This window comes from Ascaphus truei, chromosome 1, assembly GCF_040206685.1.
Source record: "Ascaphus truei isolate aAscTru1 chromosome 1, aAscTru1.hap1, whole genome shotgun sequence".
NCBI classification, from domain to species: Eukaryota; Metazoa; Chordata; class Amphibia; order Anura; family Ascaphidae; genus Ascaphus; species Ascaphus truei.
Genome location: NC_134483.1, coordinates 132381207 through 132401620, shown reverse-complemented (window position 1 = coordinate 132401620; position 20414 = coordinate 132381207). Strand labels below are relative to the sequence as shown.

Below are 20414 nucleotides of genomic sequence, written 5' to 3'. Positions count from 1 at the left end.
TTACTAAGGTGGAACCAAATACCTCTCACCCTGCTTATGGGGTGAGGGAAGAGCTAGCCCCACTCTGGATGACTTTGATCCAGAGTGGCGGCAGGGACATCACAAGGGAGAACAGTTAGTGGACTGTGTATCAACTGTACTTGTCGGCTGCTGCTGCTGCTGCCCAAGAGAATAAAGAGACTGCTGCTTTTAAAGATAATTCTTGTGTGAGACTGGAATCTCTCATCCCTGTGGGGAAACTCTGTGGTAAGGATTCCACCCCGCATTCCTGGGGCTTACTATAGATGGAGGCGCTGCACCATTGAACCAGAATGAAGGCATCCACCCCAGTAACCTGTTCCTGTTATCCCCCATGTCATCGCGGGAGACTCAGGCCCTCCTGTTGCCAGCAGGTATGCACCACACAGAGACACCTAGCTAGACCCCAGAACACCTTAGGGGACCCGATCTGCGATTAAGGGGGGGAAGATGGGCTAGATAAGGCCAAAGCAAAAAGTAAGGTGATTAATTAATGTACCTCTGACATAGTGTAAAAGAAGATTACATGCACTTCAAGAATCAGCTACTCAAACATGGTTAATGACCCCTAGCTAGCACTAATTATAATAGACCTTTTAGCCACCAAGGAATGCCATACTGCATAGATTGTACAGTATAGCCACTGTCATTGAAAGGGTTACTATAAACATCCACCCAACAGATACTGTTACGTATATGTGCATTAATGTAGTCTCATCATTTTAGAAGGCAATACAAATTGTCGTTGTTGGGGAAATGTTAATAGAAAACATTAAATAAAACCATATTAGACACCTCCACGTTGGTGAGATAACAAGTATAAACACTGAAGCCTGCAAGGATATGCATAGTCATGCTCAAATATAGTCCTATTGCTTAGGCATGCCTCCCTAACCATTCTCAGTTGAGAATGAATGTAAGAGTATTTTTAAAGAAAAGGGATTTACAGTATATTAACAGCAGCATGACCTTTCTGCACCAGGGTATTTAATCCTATATTTTCCATTAATGGTTGCATGTGTACATTGATATGCACAGCTATGTGTCTTTGAATGTATAACATTTGAACAATAAGAGCCACGCCCAAAATATCTGGAATGGGTATAGCTTAAAGTAACGCAATAACTGGGGAAAGTCTATTCTTTCAATATCCTCTTCTGTAAGGATATAACAGCACATTTGTATTTTGGAACATAGTAAATGACCTAATCTATGGATTCACTAAGCAACTAGGGTTTGTTCACTTTCAAAGTGCTAGTTTTATGTTTCATAGACTTTCCCGTTAAGCCTCATTGAACTTCATGGCTAAAGAAATTATGCCTATACTAAACTTGTCAGCTGTGCTTTAATTGATATGCCAAAAGATACAATTTTCATGTAATATTCTCGAAGCGAAGGCGATTAAGATAAACATACAGTATAGGGAACTGATCCAAAATGCCGCTTTTCTGTTTTAACATCTGCTGTCTGGTGTTCGGCAGAAGCAAGACTTTGTGTCACTCTTCCTTCCTTCCTACCCTGTATTCCTTCTTTACGCGGTTCCAATCTACCACCTGAAGAATATCTGCTAAGCAATGTTAAAAGCTGCACACCCAATTTAATTTTCAGTTATGTGGGGCAGAGGGTTATACAACCTTTACTCAACAGAACCACTTTTTTCATAATTACATTATCAGTTGAACACACTGTACAAGGCAAGTAGGTATCTCCTGATATAGCATGCTCCTAAGTTGACTCCGTGATCATTAAATCTAATGTAGGTAACTGGTTAATTAAATGTTAGAGAAATCATGAAAACGTGGCTGCTTGGCTGCTTTTGAGATTTGAACCTGGGGAGTCCTGACTTACAGTATAATGAGTACCCTCCCTCCCAAAATGTCCTGGAGAATGAATTTGGATGATATCAGGTCTATGGAAGTAAAAAAAAATGGCATTTTAGATAAGGCATGACAATATATAAATATATATATATATATATATATATATATATATATATATATATATATATATATATATATATATATTTTATATATATATACATACACACACACACACAGGCACAAAGCGGTGCTATTTCATAAGACACCTTTCAGCATTACAAGATAACTTACAGTCCATTCAAATGCCTGGATGGTGTCCTATTGAATAGCATCGCTTAGTAAATATGGCCCATAATGTGATGGATTCCAACAAACCAAACCATACTGTATGAGGTTTTTTTAACTATCAGCAGCCTTTAGTAATTAGCAGGCGAAAGCCTGTATTTGTCATGTGGGGGAGCAGCAATTTCAGTCTACCCCGCTGCAGAAGGCTAATTAATTACAAGTGGATCCTAGCTTATAAATATACAGGCATGTATCAGCCTAAATGCTAGCTGGAAAAACAGAAAGCTATCAACTTTTTCTGAAGCTCATTATCATCTTCTAAATCGAGCATACTGGAGCCCTAAGCTTCCTTGGTTCCGTAAGCGGTCTAAAACACCTGCACCAATAAGGCAGTTTGTTGCCTTCCAGAGATAACTCGCATCTATCCCGGCAATCTCTATTTCCCTGACTACCTTTTCCTTTATGTTTACCAATGCTATTAACGCTCTACGGTTTTGGCTCCATGTGTGGACACCCCCATTTCCCCAGCCTGAACAACACATTCTAGTCTCTTCCGCAGTGTCCTTAAGGGTCCTCGAGCACCGTGCACCCTCCTACGGGACTTTGGCAAAAAAGTTGTCAGAGGTGTTCTGCTTATGCTAAACACCCTCTTTCTCTTCTGTAACCGAAATTCACAAAAGCAGCAAATCATTGCAACATTTTCTAATTTGGCAGTAATGATACATAACAGTATTTTCTGATACTTTTTTTTCAATGTTCACACAATGTAAGAAATTAATAATACAGGATTAGGTTTAATAGAATATAATGAATAATCATTTTTTTTTTATATACAAAGTCTTACATAATCATTACAAAATTGGTTCTATCATTCGTGATGAAAGTATAAATAAATACTACTAACTACTTGCATCATCCTGAGGAAGGTCCCGCTTTGGAGGACCGAAATGTTGGGTTTCTTGATGTATTATCTTTGTCACTAATACACCTGTTTTGATGAACTATCTACTGAGTGCGGTCTCCTGATTACCTGACTACGGACCGGTATCGTATTGACATATATATATATATATATATATATATATATATATATATATATATATATATATATATATATAAAATCTAACTTTTCTTGGCTTGTGAACTTTGGCGAAAAACATTCTACTAAAGACAGCTCTACATCCCCTTGTAGGGGACCTTAACCAGAAAACCCTGCATAGAACCAATCCCAACTTGTTGCTGGGCAAACAGCAGAAAGCTAGTATCAGAATATGGAAGCTTCTCACAATATATTAGATCCTCTTAAAGCAGCATTCTTCGCTGCTCATTTTTCAACCAAGGGCTTCCCATAGCTCCTCCGTGGTGTCGCAAAGTTATGGGGACCTCCCTAGTTCATATGCTCCGGCACCTGGCATATGTGCCCACCAGACTGACAATAGTGGTGGGATCAGGAGTAGGCCCAGCGGCCAATAGAAAAACCACGTTGTCAGCTTTCCATTTCTGATCCGCCGACCATGTTACCCGGTCCAGGTAAAACTTAAAAAATATATGCCAGTTTGGAAGAACTGTTACTTTAATGTAGGATCTACCTCTTAGTGGCACTAGCATCTTATATGAATGCTTATGAGATTATAAGTAGTGCAAACCACAACTTTATGATGTACAGGTAGTTTGATTTTCAAAATCTCACAAAAGCCTTAAATAGAACAGAAGAGACCAGAAACAATGGTGAGAATCAATTCACAAAGCCATAAGGCGCTTATTAATTGATTAGCATAATTAAGAAAGGTTTCTGCATAGTTTCATGGAGCCTCCACAGACAAAGAGGCACTGACAGTGAGACCCATCATAATGGCTCAAGATACATTTCGTAGCATCGGAATGACTTGCAGCTTTCAGCTTCCAAAGCCTAGGCCAAGAATGACTGAAGGTTGCATTCCTTGCAAGGCAGACAGCTATTTCAAGTGACTACATGCCGACTACACGCCAAAATCCCGAAGAATTCCTCGCTGTCATTCTCCAGAGGCAGAGAGGTTTGCAGAGTACAAGAGAACGACACGAGTGCAGACTTGGAATAAGCTTCTGGGTACTTTACACAATGTCTTCACTTGTCAGATTTAAATGAATGCTCTCCCTATCATCCCTATCAGACAACACAAGAAATGCATTCCTAGACGACAACAAGCTATATCTGTGACACAGCATGGTATCTGTGGACACAGCGATTAGTAACTTCAGCAGCACATCATTCATCATAGTCAAGTGGCAGATAGTTATTTAATGTCTTTATATAAAAGTGGGAGAGTTTCTTACTAATAAGGGGCGTAGTTCCACTCAGCAGGGCATATTTTTGCCCTTAGTAAGTCCGAGCTGACTTTACTTCTCATCTTTTATCCTAATGACATAACCCGCTGTGCAAGCCTCTAGCAATATTCCATTTTGAAAAACAGAGTTCCTAAAAAAGCCACCGCCTCATAGATCAGGCCTAATCATTTTGCTGGCATGAGACTAACTATCCACTCATAAAAGTTCTACTGCATATTTTCTATATATATTTGTTATGGGCCTTTTCATATTTTAAAGGTTCTGTGGGCTAAACTTGCACAACTGCTGACGTTATGTTTAATAGTGAAACAGCTACTACAATGATAGACAAAGGTGCTTACTTGATAACATCTTCAATATCAAGTACAGAGTGAGACTGCGTCATTATTGTCCCTTCCTTGGCTACATTAAAATCCCGGAAGCACACAGAGAGACAGCGATGGAAAAATTATATCCTGCAGATTTAACTACCATTAGCTGTGTTGCTGCAGTGTTAATCAGTAGTTTAAATACCAAGTTATAGTTGCAGGTCTTCAAGTGCATCTATTAATTTGCTGCGTTCCTGACTAAACGTCTATTATTAGTATATCTGGAGCACAACACATTGGTAGACATGTGAGCCACATCGTGAAGATGGGTATCGTATGCAAACAGCTGGGAAATATCCTTAACTTTTATCCACGAGATAACACTGCCACACACTGATAATTGGAGTAAGAACTCTAGACATATTAAAAACAGCATGAGATGGAAGCGGTAAAAAGAAATGTGAGCATTATGCATAACAGAAGGTGAAATAACTGTTTAGTTAGTAGGGATGTCAGCTCTATCTACTGTACTTGGTCTCACACTTTTTCCTTTTTAATTTTCTTTCGTTTTTCTTTCCTACCTGTTATCTTTTTTTCTCCTGTTTTGTCTCCTTCATACTAAATTTATTATATGTACAATGGCGAGAATAAGTTTATGAACCTCAATGATATAAGTTTTTCCATGATATCCTTCCTGAATCAAAACCAGTCTTTTCTTAAAAAATCAAATAGGGTTTATATTAACCAATTCCATGTCTTTTGAAACAAAATGATGGATGAATTAGACAAACAATGAGTAATTAAGAGTCAGGATAAGTGCAAAAGTAAGGGAAAACCTGGTTTCATCAGCTAAATTAAAGGGGATCATTAGAATCAGATGTTGAAATAATTAGGTAAATCTTCAGGGGTGAATTTGAGAGGCCCCACTCTATATAAAGATCAGAAACTTTGTGAGTTTGGTCTTCACCATACAAGTGAGTGGAAACACTTCAAGCCTCGATCAAAGAAATCTCTGAGGACCTAAGAAAAGCAGTTATTGATGCCCATCAGTCTAGAAAGGGTTACAAAACCTTTTCTAAGGATTCGGGGCTGCACCAATCCACTGCCAGACAGATAGTCTATAACTGGAGAAAGTTCAAGACCACAGTCCTTCTACCCAGGAAAAGGTCGTCCTACCAAAATCACTCCAAGAACAAACTGATAAATCATCCAGGAAGTCACAAGGAACCCAGAGTAACATCCAAGAAGCTTTAGGCCATTCTTCCCTTGTCTAATGTGAGTGTTCATGACTCAACTATCAGAAAAAGACTGTACAAGAATGGTGTTCATGGAAGGATAGCCAAAAGGAAACCACTGCTCTCTAAAAAGGACATTGCTGCCATCTGAAGTTCACTAAAGCGCACATAGATGATCCACATGACTTCTGGAAGAATGTTCTCTAGACAGAGAAGTCAAAGGTAGAACTTTTTGGCCTCAATGAGAAACGTTATGTTTGGCGAAAACCAGAACTGCGTTCAAACAGAAGAACCTCATCCCAACAGTCAAGCATGGGGGTGGGAGTGCTGCATCAGGATATGGATGGCTTGCTATCATTGACACAACCATGAATTCTGCATTGCATCAGAAAATTCTAGAGGAGAATATCAGACCATCCGTCCGTGAGCTGAAGCTGACGCGAAAGTGGGTCGTGCAGCAAGTCAATGATCCTACACATACAAGCAGATCTACAAAAGAATGGCTGCAGAAGAAGTCATTCTGCATTTTAGAATGGCCTAGTCAGTGAGTTGAAGCAGTTCTGTAAGGAGGAATGGACCAACTTTTCTCAAAACCAATGTGAGAGACTGACCAGCAGTTAAGAAATGCTTAGAACAAAGAAATGCTTAGTTGAAGTTATTGCTGCTCAAGGGGGTGCCACCAGGTATTGAATCTAAAGGTTCACATACTTTTTCACACCTGGATATTGAATGTTTAATCATTTGAGAATAAATAAATGTTGAAAAAAGTATCATGTTCTTGTGTCATTTGTTTGATCAAGTTATCTTTATCTATTATTAGGACTTAGATTGAATAACGTTTTAGGTTTGAAATATGTGAAAATCCTATGTGGTTCACAAACATTTTCTCGCCACTGTGTGTGTGTGTGTGTATATATATATATAATACATATTTATATATAAGAACCCCGTTATAACGCGGTCCTCGGGGTCCACTGAATGAGACCACGTTAAAACCGGGATCACGTTATAAAATTTTGTCGGGCGAGGACTTACCGATATCTGCAGCTCTCTCCTCTCTGCAGCTCTCCCTGCTTCATCCACATGCGTGGCACTTACGTAGACGTTCGAGCGCAGAGGAGGGTTACCACACACAGTGAGATTTTTTTTTTTAAACATTCAATGCTTGCTAACAGACATATACACACACCCCTACACCATGTGGAAGTTGAACATTAATACATTTAATATAATACACATGAAAGAGTCGAACCCAGGACCTTTCTTTCTTATGCTAGTACCAATTCCCTACCTATATACTTAATATCTACAGTACAAGACCCTGCCAATTCTGCTTTGCAATTATGTCACAATACCTTTTTTGCTTTACTCTCCTATATTCTACAAGAACTGTACCTTTCCCCACTGAAAATATAAGCCAATAAAACGGAAGCCCTTGATTTTAAATGCCCTGCTGAACCGTATTATGACTAATGTTTAAATGCTAGACATAATATTTACATAAATATTGATATTTAACGAGGAACCATATATTTTTGTTTTCATTTCCCATGCACACTAGTCATAGAAGAACCAAGAGCGTGTCTAAAATCATTTTTCTATGCCCATCAATCCTTATTCCCCCCTTCCCCATTTCCCAGTGTAGCGTGATCTACCCAGATGCTTATACTGTACAGTATATGTATGCATCAGTAACACGCATATCTATAACAATTATAAGTACCTGTCAAAACTTGTCACTCAGCCAGGGAGCGTTGTGACAAGATTATCCCAGTGCGTGCGGCACATTGACCTCAGCGTTAATGGACTATTATCTTTTTATTACTCAATAATATGGGATTAGCTATTAAAAACACTGCATATTCATTTATTTGTAAAAAATAATAAAAAAATAACAAAGTAGGGCTAGCACTGCAGCTTGCCCAAAATAATAATTACATTAAGCAGTGCATTTTTTCTGTATTTTCTCATAATAACTTATTTACCTTGTGTCATTTAATGATTAATACATTCCCTAGCAAGCAGGGCCCCTTTGATGCATTTTTTTTTATATATAAATGTGTATAATGCTTTCTTACATTTTGACTGTTCTGCATTCCCTTTTCATTCCCATTGCAACATCTGACAGATTTTTGGCAACAGATAAAATATATATATTTTTAAATGTACATAGTTTTAATAGCAAAGCAATTCAGAATATTAGTGACGGATGGAACATATGCCAAGAAATCATGTGTAGTCACTATGGTCAGAGTAATTCCATATTATTCCTTTAATTCAATTGGTAAACATTTCCTTGAACAAAACTGCAGCAGATTACCTTATATGGCCTACAAAAACACAAACCTTTGATGTGACCTGTGATACTGGCCAAAGTGTTATATATTGCGGCAGGGGTTCTCAACTCCAGTCGTCAAGACCCCCCAACAGGTCAAGTTTTCAGGATATCTCTACTTCCGCACAGGTGGCTCAATCAGTCCTGCTTCAGCACAGTCTTCGACTGAGCCTCCGATTGAGCCACCTGTGCTGAAGCTGGGATGGAAACCTGACCTGTGGCAGGGAGGGGGGGGGGCTTGAGGTTTGGAGTTGATAACCCCTGTATTATGGCATCATTTCAAATATTTATGTTTTGTATGTTACTCAGTGGTAATATTTGCACCCTGGATCACAATACATGACAACATATTTTCAGTCCTTAGCAATTTCATACTGAATCGGTCCCCCATGTTATCATGCAGTGCGGGGACGTTATCACACTGTGCATGTTTAGCAGCTTCATAATGGCTTCAGTACAGGTGCGCAGGCTAGTCTGGCTGCATCCTCTCCTCTAATAGCCCTTTCACTGCCTTTCCCTGACCTGTCTCTTCTTCTACTGAGCGGGCATCCAAGTGATGACAAGCAACTCCTCCTTCTCCTGCTGTGAAACTATTAGAGCACCTTCCACATTCAGGTCAGTAGCACTTTATTAGATGTGGGCAAAACGGTCCAAATCAATTTCTCGGCATTCCCCCAACTTTCCATTCAAAATCTGTTCCGCAGTGTGAAATTCATTGACGGATTGTTCCAGTTTCAATCTGTGTGGATGAACCCAAAACCACCATTGGATACGATCCACACAGATGTTTAAGGATCCAATTTGCGGATTCTGCAATCTCGCCCACCTCTACTCATTAGGGCAAATATATACTAAGTACTGCTATAGCATAAGACACCTTCTGATGCCAGAAGACTCTGTGAGACCTATTCAGTTGAATGGGCACTGTTTACTAGGCACTTACTGCCATAAGACAACTTCAGGTGCTGGAACACACTTAACAGCAGCACGCAGAAGATTGTACTTAGTAAATATGGGCCAATGTGTTTTCTGGCTCTGGAAGGTGTTTTATAGAATAGTACTGCTCAGTAACTATGGGCTTGTGTGTCTTAGGAAGGGTGAGAAAGGATGACAGATCAGAGTGCCAGCCTCTTTAGAAATCACAGTTGAAGTTCTCTGACATATTTCTGATACTATTTCATGGGCAGATTATAGTCCATATTTATTACATTGTGATATTCCACAAGACACCTTCTGCACTGGAAGATCAGGTACAGCCCTTCGAGTGAGTGGGCCATAAGGTGTTTTCTAGTACAGGAGGGTGTCTAATGGAACAGCACTGCATATAAAATATGGCCCTATGTGCTTTTACCCTATCTCCCTCTGTCTCCTTTATAATTTCCCTCATGGCCAGAATCCATAATTAAATAGCCAACATTGCATATGCTCCCTAATTGACTGAATAGGTTTTCTTCCATGGAATTTATCAGAAAGTGACACCTTTTGTCTCACCCTCCAGGACACTGACAAGTCTGTATCATTCCAAAATTGTCAGCAGCACACATAACCTCTGTAAGAATACATTTATATATGTAACAGTCCTACCGGGTCTTCGATTTTTGGATTGGTCATCAGGTCAGACAGAAATTCATCCTGGTGGCTCTCTCTTCTAATCAGAGGAAATTCGTGCAGGAAGACAGCACCCTGTGTTTGATCCCCATATGCCTAAAATAATAAAATACAAACATCAACAAATGACTTCAACCATACCTGTGTCAACAGTCACAATCATGTTGTAATGCCATCCTGAAGAGTTCCCACAGATATCAGTGCACGTGTAAGTTAAACTATATTTATGTATAAGGGATAAAACACTATCCAAGTGACAAAAAAAATGAGTGACAATTTTAGCAAAAAAAATTATGTGTTCGGGTGATCTTACAAAATGCTCAAAACCTCAGGTGGGTACTTGTTTCCAAGAAGTTCCCTTTCAAGCACGTATTTTCCAAGGTCCAGAGGGAGAACAGAAACAAAAACAGAAACCAAAAAATGGCATGTTTTGTTTACCCTAAATGTCAAAGCCTGTACTTACTAAGCTATTCCATAGGTTACCTTCCGGTACAGAAGATACTGTACCTTCTAGCCATTCCCTGGAATGGGCAGCAAGGTGTCTTATGGAATAGCAAAGCTTAGTAAATGTGGGCCTAATTCCACAGAGGGGTCAAACTAGATATTTATACAAGCTGTGGCCTTCATTAAACTAATTCATACTGGTGCAACAAAAGGTATATACAACTAAATGTAATATTCAAGTATCTTTTCATTATATAATACATTAAATACTATTCCTATCCATACAAAGGACAACATTATTATCATTGGCATATGAAATCCCCCTTCTCCCACCACCTCCCCCCCGAAATCATTTAGTTTTGTAACTGGCCCCTGGCAATGAAGATCACTGAGTAAGTGGAATGCTGTGCGTCATAACGCTGTACCTTGTATTTAATGGCTCGCCGAGAACAACTGCTATAGCTACAATAAATAATTATTGCAGTGAATAAACTGAGATTAGCACAACAATCACACGTTCCTGAGTATTCACTGCAGGGCAATTTCTTAAGTCAGTAGGCTACATGAGGAGTGCCAAGCACCAGATGAGCCGATCATGCAATAAGGCCCTGCGGCTCTGAAGAATTAGCAAGAGGCTCGATGATATAATAATGCATATCTCCTCCTTTTTCTCTATTTTTACTCTCTGACTCTACCCTTCTCTCTCCTTTCCCTGCGTTATGTCTAAACTTGCTGCTTGCAAGAGTCAGAAAAAGAGGAGCCTTCAACGCAGCACAGACATTGCGGTACGATAATGCCAACCGGGCTTGCTGCTCATGGCCAGGTTTATCCCCTCGGTGTCAGACCCCTAATGGCTAGAGATGAACAATTCAGAGATAACACAAAGTTAGGAAGACGATGTGGATGGCTCCGTGACGCAGTAAGACGGTAATAAAATGAACTCGGATGATACTATATTGTACTAAAAGATAAAAGTTCTTTGGAGATACATAAAAACAATGTCAAACTGAATCATGCATCATTAAAGAGACAATGCAGGCGGGCGAAATTATTATTATTATTAACATCGGTTTGAAGCAGGGGTCTCCAGAGCTGAACCCCAGTAATTTCAGCTCTGGGGATCCCCTGCTTCCAGAGATATGTACCTGCATAGGGGGCACCGGTAACAGCACCGCTCAAATAGCAGGGTTCACGTAATGACCCCTTTTCAAAGCTTCTGTGAGCCAATAGGAAACGTTGATGTCATCTGGTGCGGTTTCCTATTGGTCCACGTGATGCGGGAGCTTTAAAAAGCAGAGAGATACCGGCAGCCCCTAAAGGGGTACTGTAAGTATCTCCGGAAGCACGGCTCCCCGGAGCTGAAATTAATGGGGTCTGGCTCCAAAGAACCCTACTTCGATCCTATGCACACAAAAAAATAACCTGCAACAAAATGTGCCTGCTTGGATTGCTCCATTAAAAGGTGTATATGTAAATATGCACATATTCCAAGTGGTGGGAGAGAGTATTGAAAGTAAATGATAATGGCCCATCGGATTACCATAGTGGGGGTCCCTGAAGGTCCCATTAAAACTGAATGGGACTGCAGGGACCCCTGCTGTGTTAATACAATGGGCCCTTAGTCTGGCTGCAGAATCTCACAGAAATGTTGCAGCATTTACTGTGAATTGCCCCAGTATTTTCCCAGGCAAGTGGTCGGATACTGGTGGCTGCATCTGTAGGTTACCAACCTGTATGATTTTCACGGCGTGGCTATTATAAATAATATTACACTAATCATTTATATTTAGCAATACTTATTATACATTTCAAAAAAATACACTTAACTCGGTTGTAATGTAAATTGGATTAATTAGGTATTCAACACGATACATCCCAAATAATTAAAAACAACAAATGATGTACATATGCATGGTCTCCATTCATATGAAGCACATTTTATGAAGGTTAGTATTACTTTTTAGCACTGACATTTTGATGCACAAAACAAATGTAAAATATGATCTCATAGTAAGCACTGTAGCCCCCTTTACCGCTTGAAAGTTCTGTTCTTGCAGATTAATGAATAGGCCTGTTTAGGTCAATTAAGTTCCCGGTGCCCGTCTGCATTAACTTGATACATATCACCCAAGCATTGTGAAAGTAGATTTAACTTTGAAAAGCTTTAAAAGTAGATTCGGCAATTATATAGACATACAAAACTGAAAAGCTGGCATCTGCTCCTGAACACATGTACTGCAAACGGGGTATTGCATTTCACAAACGTAATTGTGGAATTGCTATGGTTTAAAGGCATTAAAATCAAACTCCAACAATCCAATGCCCTTTCTGTAAGCATTACTAAACACAAACCATCACACAGAGTAGTTGATGTAAGTCAGATGATCATTAGGATGGTCGCGCAATTAACGATTTTGATGGTCATTGCCAGATAAAAGGAACAAACTCAACAGTTGATCTAAAAAAAAAACTACCAGACCCCTCTACCCCCAGTACCAAGTGGGTTAATACATTTTACAAATGACAGTAATTTTCATTAGGAGATGACATCCAGAATTTTATTGGTGATCCCGAGGCCACAATAAAAGTATAAATATCTCAGGAACCTCCCCGTTACAGGCAAAATACACAGAAAAACATCCCTTCTTAGTCTTTGGGCCAAGGCCACCTCACCCATCGCCTGGGCCCTCAATCCGCTCATTCACCGGTTTCATCCACCAATCATCTGTAACAGAGTGGCACCCAGGGAATGGACCGTAGACTCCAAATCGCAGATAAAGCCGTCCCAACAATAGATTATAAGGAATATAAAAGGAAAACAGGGGGAAAGGCAGAGGGAAACAAACATAGCTACAGATTCGGTATAGACTTCTCTGGGTCACTGTGTGTTGCCGAATCGTCGGTCAAGGAAACGACCGCAGGCTCTTATTGAGTCTTCCAAAATTTTGATGAACAACAGGGGGACTCAGCAGGACTCCCTCGAGCGCAGTCGGTCTTAGCTTTTTCCTCTCCGGGCTATTGCCCCCTCGGCCGATCGATCATCCTCTGTGTTATCATCCCAAGATCTTCACTGCTGACCCGATCCATCCCTGGGGGCCAGATTTAATGCCAACAGGAAATATGCAGATTCCTCATGGTAACGGAGCAAGATCTGTCTGCATTCATGGTTAACTCAAGACGGAACAGGAGGCCCATCAATAGCGAATCCCCTTTTCCTGTAGTACCGCTGTCACCGGTCACAGTCCTCTCCACCAGTTTATTGTCAACCTGCACAAGTCCTAGAAGATCTGGATAGAGTCATTTTCGAATTCAATTGAACCTCTGTTTCTGCAGCCTTTTAATATCTTTTCCTTGGTTGCATATTGATGAAGCATCAGAACCATATCTCTGCTTCTTTTGGGGTCATCAAATCTCAGGCCCAAGGCTCGGTGAGCTCTATTCATCAAAATGTCGCCATCTTGTAGTTGGGGGTCAATTGACAAAAAGAGTCTCTTAAGATATGGCTGGAGGGCTCCCGTGGACACCGTCTCAGGTATATGAAGAATTCTTAGATTCTGTCTTCGCTCCCTGTTCTCCATGTCTTCCATACCATCTCTCATAGCTCTTATCTCTTCGTTGAGACGCAGGACCTCATCGTCATTATTTACCTGGTTTTGTAAGGCAACATCCATCTTATTTTCCAGCTCCGTGGTTCTTTTAGCCAGTAAAGAAATTTCTGCTTTAAATTCCTTTACAGCTCTATACAGGGCTGACTGGAAGCCAGCTTGCATTATTTAAGCATGTTCTGGAGGTCTGCTTTGTGATCACTGTGCCTCCCTCTGCCATGCTATTTTCTCTTTCAGTAGCAGCTCTCGCCTCTGTCTCTTTTCCTGCTGTGCCTTTCTCTGCTGATTTTCTCATCATTGCCCTTCTCTCTGAGGTGTCCCCCCTGGTCCTGCAACTTGCCTCTTTCTTTCTTTTTCGGAGCTCGCCGCCACGCTATCGTGCGCTCACTTCGGCGTCATCTTTGTTTTTTCCCCTTCTCAGCTGCCGCTGGCTGTCCGCGGCTGTAACGGGAGAGATCTAGGGTCTCCGGTTCCGGATCCTTCTTGATGGGCATTCCCGCTAACTCCCCCGACTTTTGCAGTGTCCCGTGGGCCAAAATACTGTGCCGATCAGGGGCTAATTTGTATTATATCGGCAGAATGCACAGAGCTTCCCTAGCAAGTGTGCATCCGCGTTGACATCACATGCGCGACCCCTAGGTTAACTTTTTAAGGGCTGGGAATGTGTCCACGTGTTGTGATCACTCCTGTGATTCTACCAAAAAGAGGTTTGCCTGGTCACCTCCTGGAAAATGGGTAATTGCCAATAAAGTACCATCATTAGGGACACTGAAACGTTTATTCAGTAGATCAATGATCTGAGATTGCCTTAGCTTTGTATAAGGCAATCGAGTTTACTGACCATAACATGACTTTGCTGACTTTGCCGACTTTACCATGGCCTCCCTTTTTAAGTTCTGCAGCTGCCTTCTATAGTTGTCAGTTGCTGAACAATTGCCTCCTAGGGAACTTAAAATGGCTGCTGCCATCCACACAAAACAGAGGCTGCAAGAATAACAGCTGATGCCAACGTATTTGTAGTAGGAAAAAGAACTCTGCAAATATAAAGGTTTTGAGAAATTGCAAAGCAAGAAATAAATCCCCACATCATAAAGTAGAAGTTTATATAACTTCATTTTTTTGTATCTTTGGTTGGGTTTCCTGCTTCTTAATATAGTGTAAAGTATGGACATTGAAATGAGTAAAAAAAATATAAATACCATTTGGTGGTTATAAAGTGGCAAGAACTTATATGATTTATTTCCAGCACATGTTCCTAAAAAATGAAAACACCTTTAGAACAATGTCTAAGTAATGAAGAAACTGCTTTGTAAAACCAGAAACTGAGGACGATCCAATCCAGGCAGCCTAATGCACATTGGCATCAACCCAACTACCAACCCTCACAGCAATCCATAGCTGCAATTTTACACAGTTTAAACTGGTGCCAGGGTATATTCATGACAGTCTTATGGGAACATTTGGTACCAAAACAACTAGCTATACAGGAGGCTGTACTAATAATTCTGACATAATATGCTGCCAAATAACATAAAGGGTAAGGGGACTGCTTCATTTTCTTCCAGTCTCAAGGCAGTGACTTGCTACAGCAATTGTGCCTTATAGAAGCACACAGAGGGACATATTTATTAAGCAGGCTTCTGCTATAAGACACCTTTTGATGCTGTTAGACAACCTTATGGGTCATAAAGAGACATATTTATGCAGCTGTGTTACCCCATAAGACAACTTCTGTACCAGAAGACACTTTACTATCCATAGCATTGCTTAGTCAATATGTCCCATAATGTCATGGGTCTGGCACAGTAAATAGGAAAATCCAGTAGAACTATTTTCTCTTTATTTTAACTTAAACATTACCACTCAGTGTCAAAAGGTTATACCACCATTATTACTGGCACCATAATTTGATATAAATTGAATATATTTCATGCTCTCAATTATATTACTCCAAGAATACAATTTAGCAGTAAATATATGAAATATAATTTTTTTTGTGATAATCATGGGTTGGTTATTGAACATTTACATGGGTGGAACCAGATAGACATACAGCAGTATGAAGTTAAGTTCAGTCAAATATTTAGCAGGAAAAAGGTTGCCCAGTTCTCAATTATCACCCTGTCATTTCGGCAATGTCATATAACCCACGAAAGGCATAACGCACTATATACTGTAATCCTTTGCTATAGGTAAAGGAAGTGCATGTAATACTTTTCTTAAACATTAAGTTACTAGCATCGAACAATATCCTCCCCCCAGAGTTACATATGAGAGAAATGTTCTCAAAACCGCTAGATGCAGCATCCAAGTATGACTTATTCCTTATAAATACTATCACGCTGTGCTTTCTGTCGACCAAAAGCCTAAGACTAGGGCCCCGGTGCTGCACGCGCACCTGCCAGACTGGCGGCGCGCACAGCTGTGATACCCGGTCTGTGCAGAGCTTTAGGGGGAAAGACGGAAGGGGGGAAACGGGGGGCGCAGCCATGATGTCACCCGGCAAGTTCGCCCTCATTGGCTGAACCGCCGGGGTATGTGCGGCCTGCACTCTGTTGCCAGTTCTGAAAACAGTTTAACTGTCTTCAGAAAAATCTGGCCGCGCAGTGCGGCAGCCAAGGTAGGTAGCGGGGCCGGCCCCATTGAGGGGCGGTTCTTGTCCCTGCAGCGTACTCCATGGCGCGCACTGCAGCAGGCACCTGGGACCTAGCCTAACACAGGTAAATATTTCACGTACTAAGTCACTAATATGGCTATATTTAGTTACATTGCATGTTCTTTTGCTGACAAATTTTTATAAAAAATAAGTCCTATAAAACAACAGCAACTTTATTTTTCTTTTTTTGTACGTGAACCATAAGCTTCATTTACTGAGATATTAAAAGATGCTATATTAATGCTACAGTGCTGCTAGCAATGCATCTATTTAAGTGCTCAAGCAGGTAACTCCATTAGAGATACAGACATCTAGAGCATTCTAAGCTATTATTAAGCCGATTTACCAATAAGGTCCAAGCAGGCCTGTTCCTATTAATATCAGGATTAAAATGGGACAATGGTACAGGACACATGGTAGATTATTTTGGAAGCATCTACCTCTAGTCTTTTCTTAGTACACTTCTGTGGGACTACCTACTCTACCACATAGCTGAAAGTGGTATTTGGCAGCACTGCTTTAAACGGCATGTGTGTCCAGTGAAACTGAATCCAGTTGTACAGATTATCTGAGCTTTACGGATAGCCAAAGACAACACATTACCTGTACTGTTCCAGTGTTCCACTTATATAAAGCCATTAGCTGCATACTTTGTAGGCCTTTCAAGCTGTGGGGGCTTTAGCTCACTCATAGTAACTGCATACTTTAAAGCAGCAGTGCCACACAGCATGGTTTATAGAAGTTGTAATAAAGTTAATGCACTCACCCATGAAATACTTGTGCTGTCTTTTGAATCCCAATTCAGAGTATGTAATTGACTTTCAATTTATTTTGGCTTTGAAGCTAATCTCCAACTGGCACACAAAGGCAAACAAACATGGAATATGTGGTTTACTGTATTCCACCATAAGCAAATGTATTTAAAGAACGTAGGAAATATGCTGCAGTGATAGCAGATTTATATATCGTTTTAATTCAGTAATAATAAAATAAGTGAATGCAATTATATATTTATATATTCGCTCTCTATATAAATACATTATTACATCTTTATATGTGCTTTACTGTATTCTACCATAACAAAATGTCATTAGTAATTTAGGAAAAATGCTGCAGTTACAGCAACTTTATATACTGCTTCATAAGTTCCCATCATCATCTTCAGCCCATGTCGATTCAATGCTGGATAAAAGCCTCCCTACTGATCTACCAGGTACTTCGGTTGCAAGCCTCTATTCTCCACGCTGCTCCAACAAACTTTCTCATTTCATTCTTCCCATCTTACTTTTGGTCGTCGTCTTGAGCTTTTAATTTCCCTTGGAATCCAGTCGAGTAGCATCTTTGTCCAATGACGGTAATTTCTTCTTGCGATATGTCCAGCCCACTGCCATTTTTATTTATTCATCCTTTTCCAATATGTGCCAGATTTTGCTTCCTAACCCATTCATTGTTTTTCCTGTCTCTTCGGGTAATACCCAGCATACATCTCTCCATACTTCTTTGCGTTTTCTGAAGCTTCTGAATTTTCTGCATTTAGGATCCAAGTTTCACATCCATACTTGAGCACAGGCAGGACCCGCTGGTCCAAAACTTCATTCTCCTATTGATTTCCTTTGAAAGGTTCCACTTCATTGATACTTGCTGTCCAATGTAGCTACAGTCTTTGACTTCTTCTAGTTTTATTCCATTTATATAAATATTTGTAGAGTTGACACATTTGTTACATAAATCTGCACTTCCCCAGGGCTAATGTAGTATTGGTTGTGGCCAGGTATCAAATTCTTAAAAAGTGAGTGCAGATGCACAGAATTTTTTTTCTCCAAGAAAGGTGATAGAATTTTTACTTAATTATTTAATCGATATCCTACTATCTCAAAAATAAGATGAGACGTCTTGTTTTCAAGTGGTGTCCACTGACAGATTGAAGCCCTTCCAAAGTTGTAGTGATCAGTTTTGAGTTATAAAGCAGCTTTTAGAAAATCGCAATTTAAAGCAGCAATTCTCACGGATCACTATTTTGTTATGGGGAGGGGGGGGAGGGAGGGGTTAGGAGGTATGGGACCAGGAAGGGGTTAAGAGGCATGGGAAAAGAAGATGTGAAATTTAACAAAACATCACTTGGGGCATAATAACATTATATGAGGTAAGCTCAAGAATGCTTTGAGAAGGGATTGCTGCTTTAAGAGGACCTGCAAAATTATATCTCCATCAATATTTCTCCAAAACAGAAAATCAATAGACCGTCTAACTGGAGCTAGTGCTTTAAATGATAAATTAGAGGTCAGTTACTAATGCCTCATGGTCATTCTGTAGTCGACTCAGTCCTTTAATTCTTCATTGTTAAAGGACATTTTATACTACTAGATGGGGTCAAAGCTGAATTGGGTTATTGGCGACAGTGGACAAAAAGACCCACAATGCATTATTCTCCTGCTTTCCCAGTCCAAAACCCCATTACTTGTGTAAATCCAATCTTGTTCATTAAGAGAATATTAGAATCGGTGTAGGGAACGTGGGAGTGGGGGAGGGAGAGTAATGCTTCAGCCAAAGTAATGTATATGTACATATGATAAGGCTAAGGCCCCGCTGCACGTGCCGGCATGCCCGCATTGCGTCCTGGCGGTGTGTGCACGTCTGGGGTCTGTAGGTACCTTTGTTTGGCGCGGGTGGTGTGGTCAAGACAGGCCGGGTGGGCGAAGCCATGACGGGGGTCCGTCCCTCTCCCCGTGCCACTCTGCCTCCCCCCATACAGTCGCTCTCCCCCGTGCCACTCTGACAATACACAAAGCCTTCTGTAGCTGGGCCAAATACCCTGCAGTGAAGGAATGAACCGCCTGACTCATTTGCATGCTTGCTGGTGAGTACCTCGATATACATAGCGAGTGACCGGATAAATAGCTCCACTCATCAGTCTTTCTGATTGGCTCTCTGCCACACCACGTGACGCGTCGCCGCACGAGATCACGATTCTGCTGTAGCCCCTGCTGGCTGACGCATCACAGTGCGCAGTGAGCCAGGGAGCGAGGAGGGACTGGGGATAGCCAAGGAGCAGGTAAGGGGCTGGGGAGAGGCGCGCGCACGGCCTCTCGCGCTGCCGGCTGCACTGGGGACCTAGTCTTAGGTGCACTAAAGGGCCGATTAATGATCAACAATGAAAAAAAGAAGGGAAAGAGCCTCTTCTTAGACTGCACTCAAATCAGATAGGGTATGATAACTTAATAAATAAAGCTTAACTTTTAATACGCGAAAAGTAAAAAAGAAGCAGTGACATAACGAATATAACTGCTAAACACAGGAGGAGTACTAATACTGTACATGGTGCTTAGTGTTTCAGTTGCAGGTATGGGGAGGGGGTACCGTAATACTAGTACCCCATTACCCTAGTCAGTAGATACTAATGATACTTCGTATTAGAGTAATTGCTGTACTGAAGTGATCAATTACAGAATTAATAGTCCCAGTATAATTCGTATTAATATATTCTGCTTCACAAGTAATATCACTTTATTAATTCAATGGAATTGGTTAAGACTGTAACAGGAAAGGGAGTTACTGTGTAACCTGTTGTCACTGAAATGGTTAGTTCCAGTGGTATTTTAGTCCCAGTGGTGTACAGTGCGGACGGAGTAAGTTAATTCATTATTTAAATACACCTTGACTCTGTAAAGGGGTTACTTAACAGGTACTCCTGTGGGTAGACAAATGAAGAGAAAAAAGACTTTGTAGAATCCATGGAAATCGTGGAACTTATATAGGTCATGCTTGAGTAAGCTGT

The 20414-nt window shown here is 40.7% G+C and overlaps 1 protein-coding gene across 2 annotated transcripts in view; it reads right to left on the bottom strand.

The window, feature by feature from the left end:
• Positions 1-20414, bottom strand: part of ADAMTSL1 (ADAMTS like 1) — a 943111-nt gene that overhangs the window by 719136 nt on the left and 203561 nt on the right. For both annotated transcript variants that reach the window (XM_075594935.1, XM_075594947.1), the window contains exon 2: positions 9911-10030. In XM_075594935.1, coding sequence (XP_075451050.1) covers positions 9911-10030 — 120 coding nt within the window. The remainder of the gene's footprint in view (positions 1-9910; positions 10031-20414) is intronic.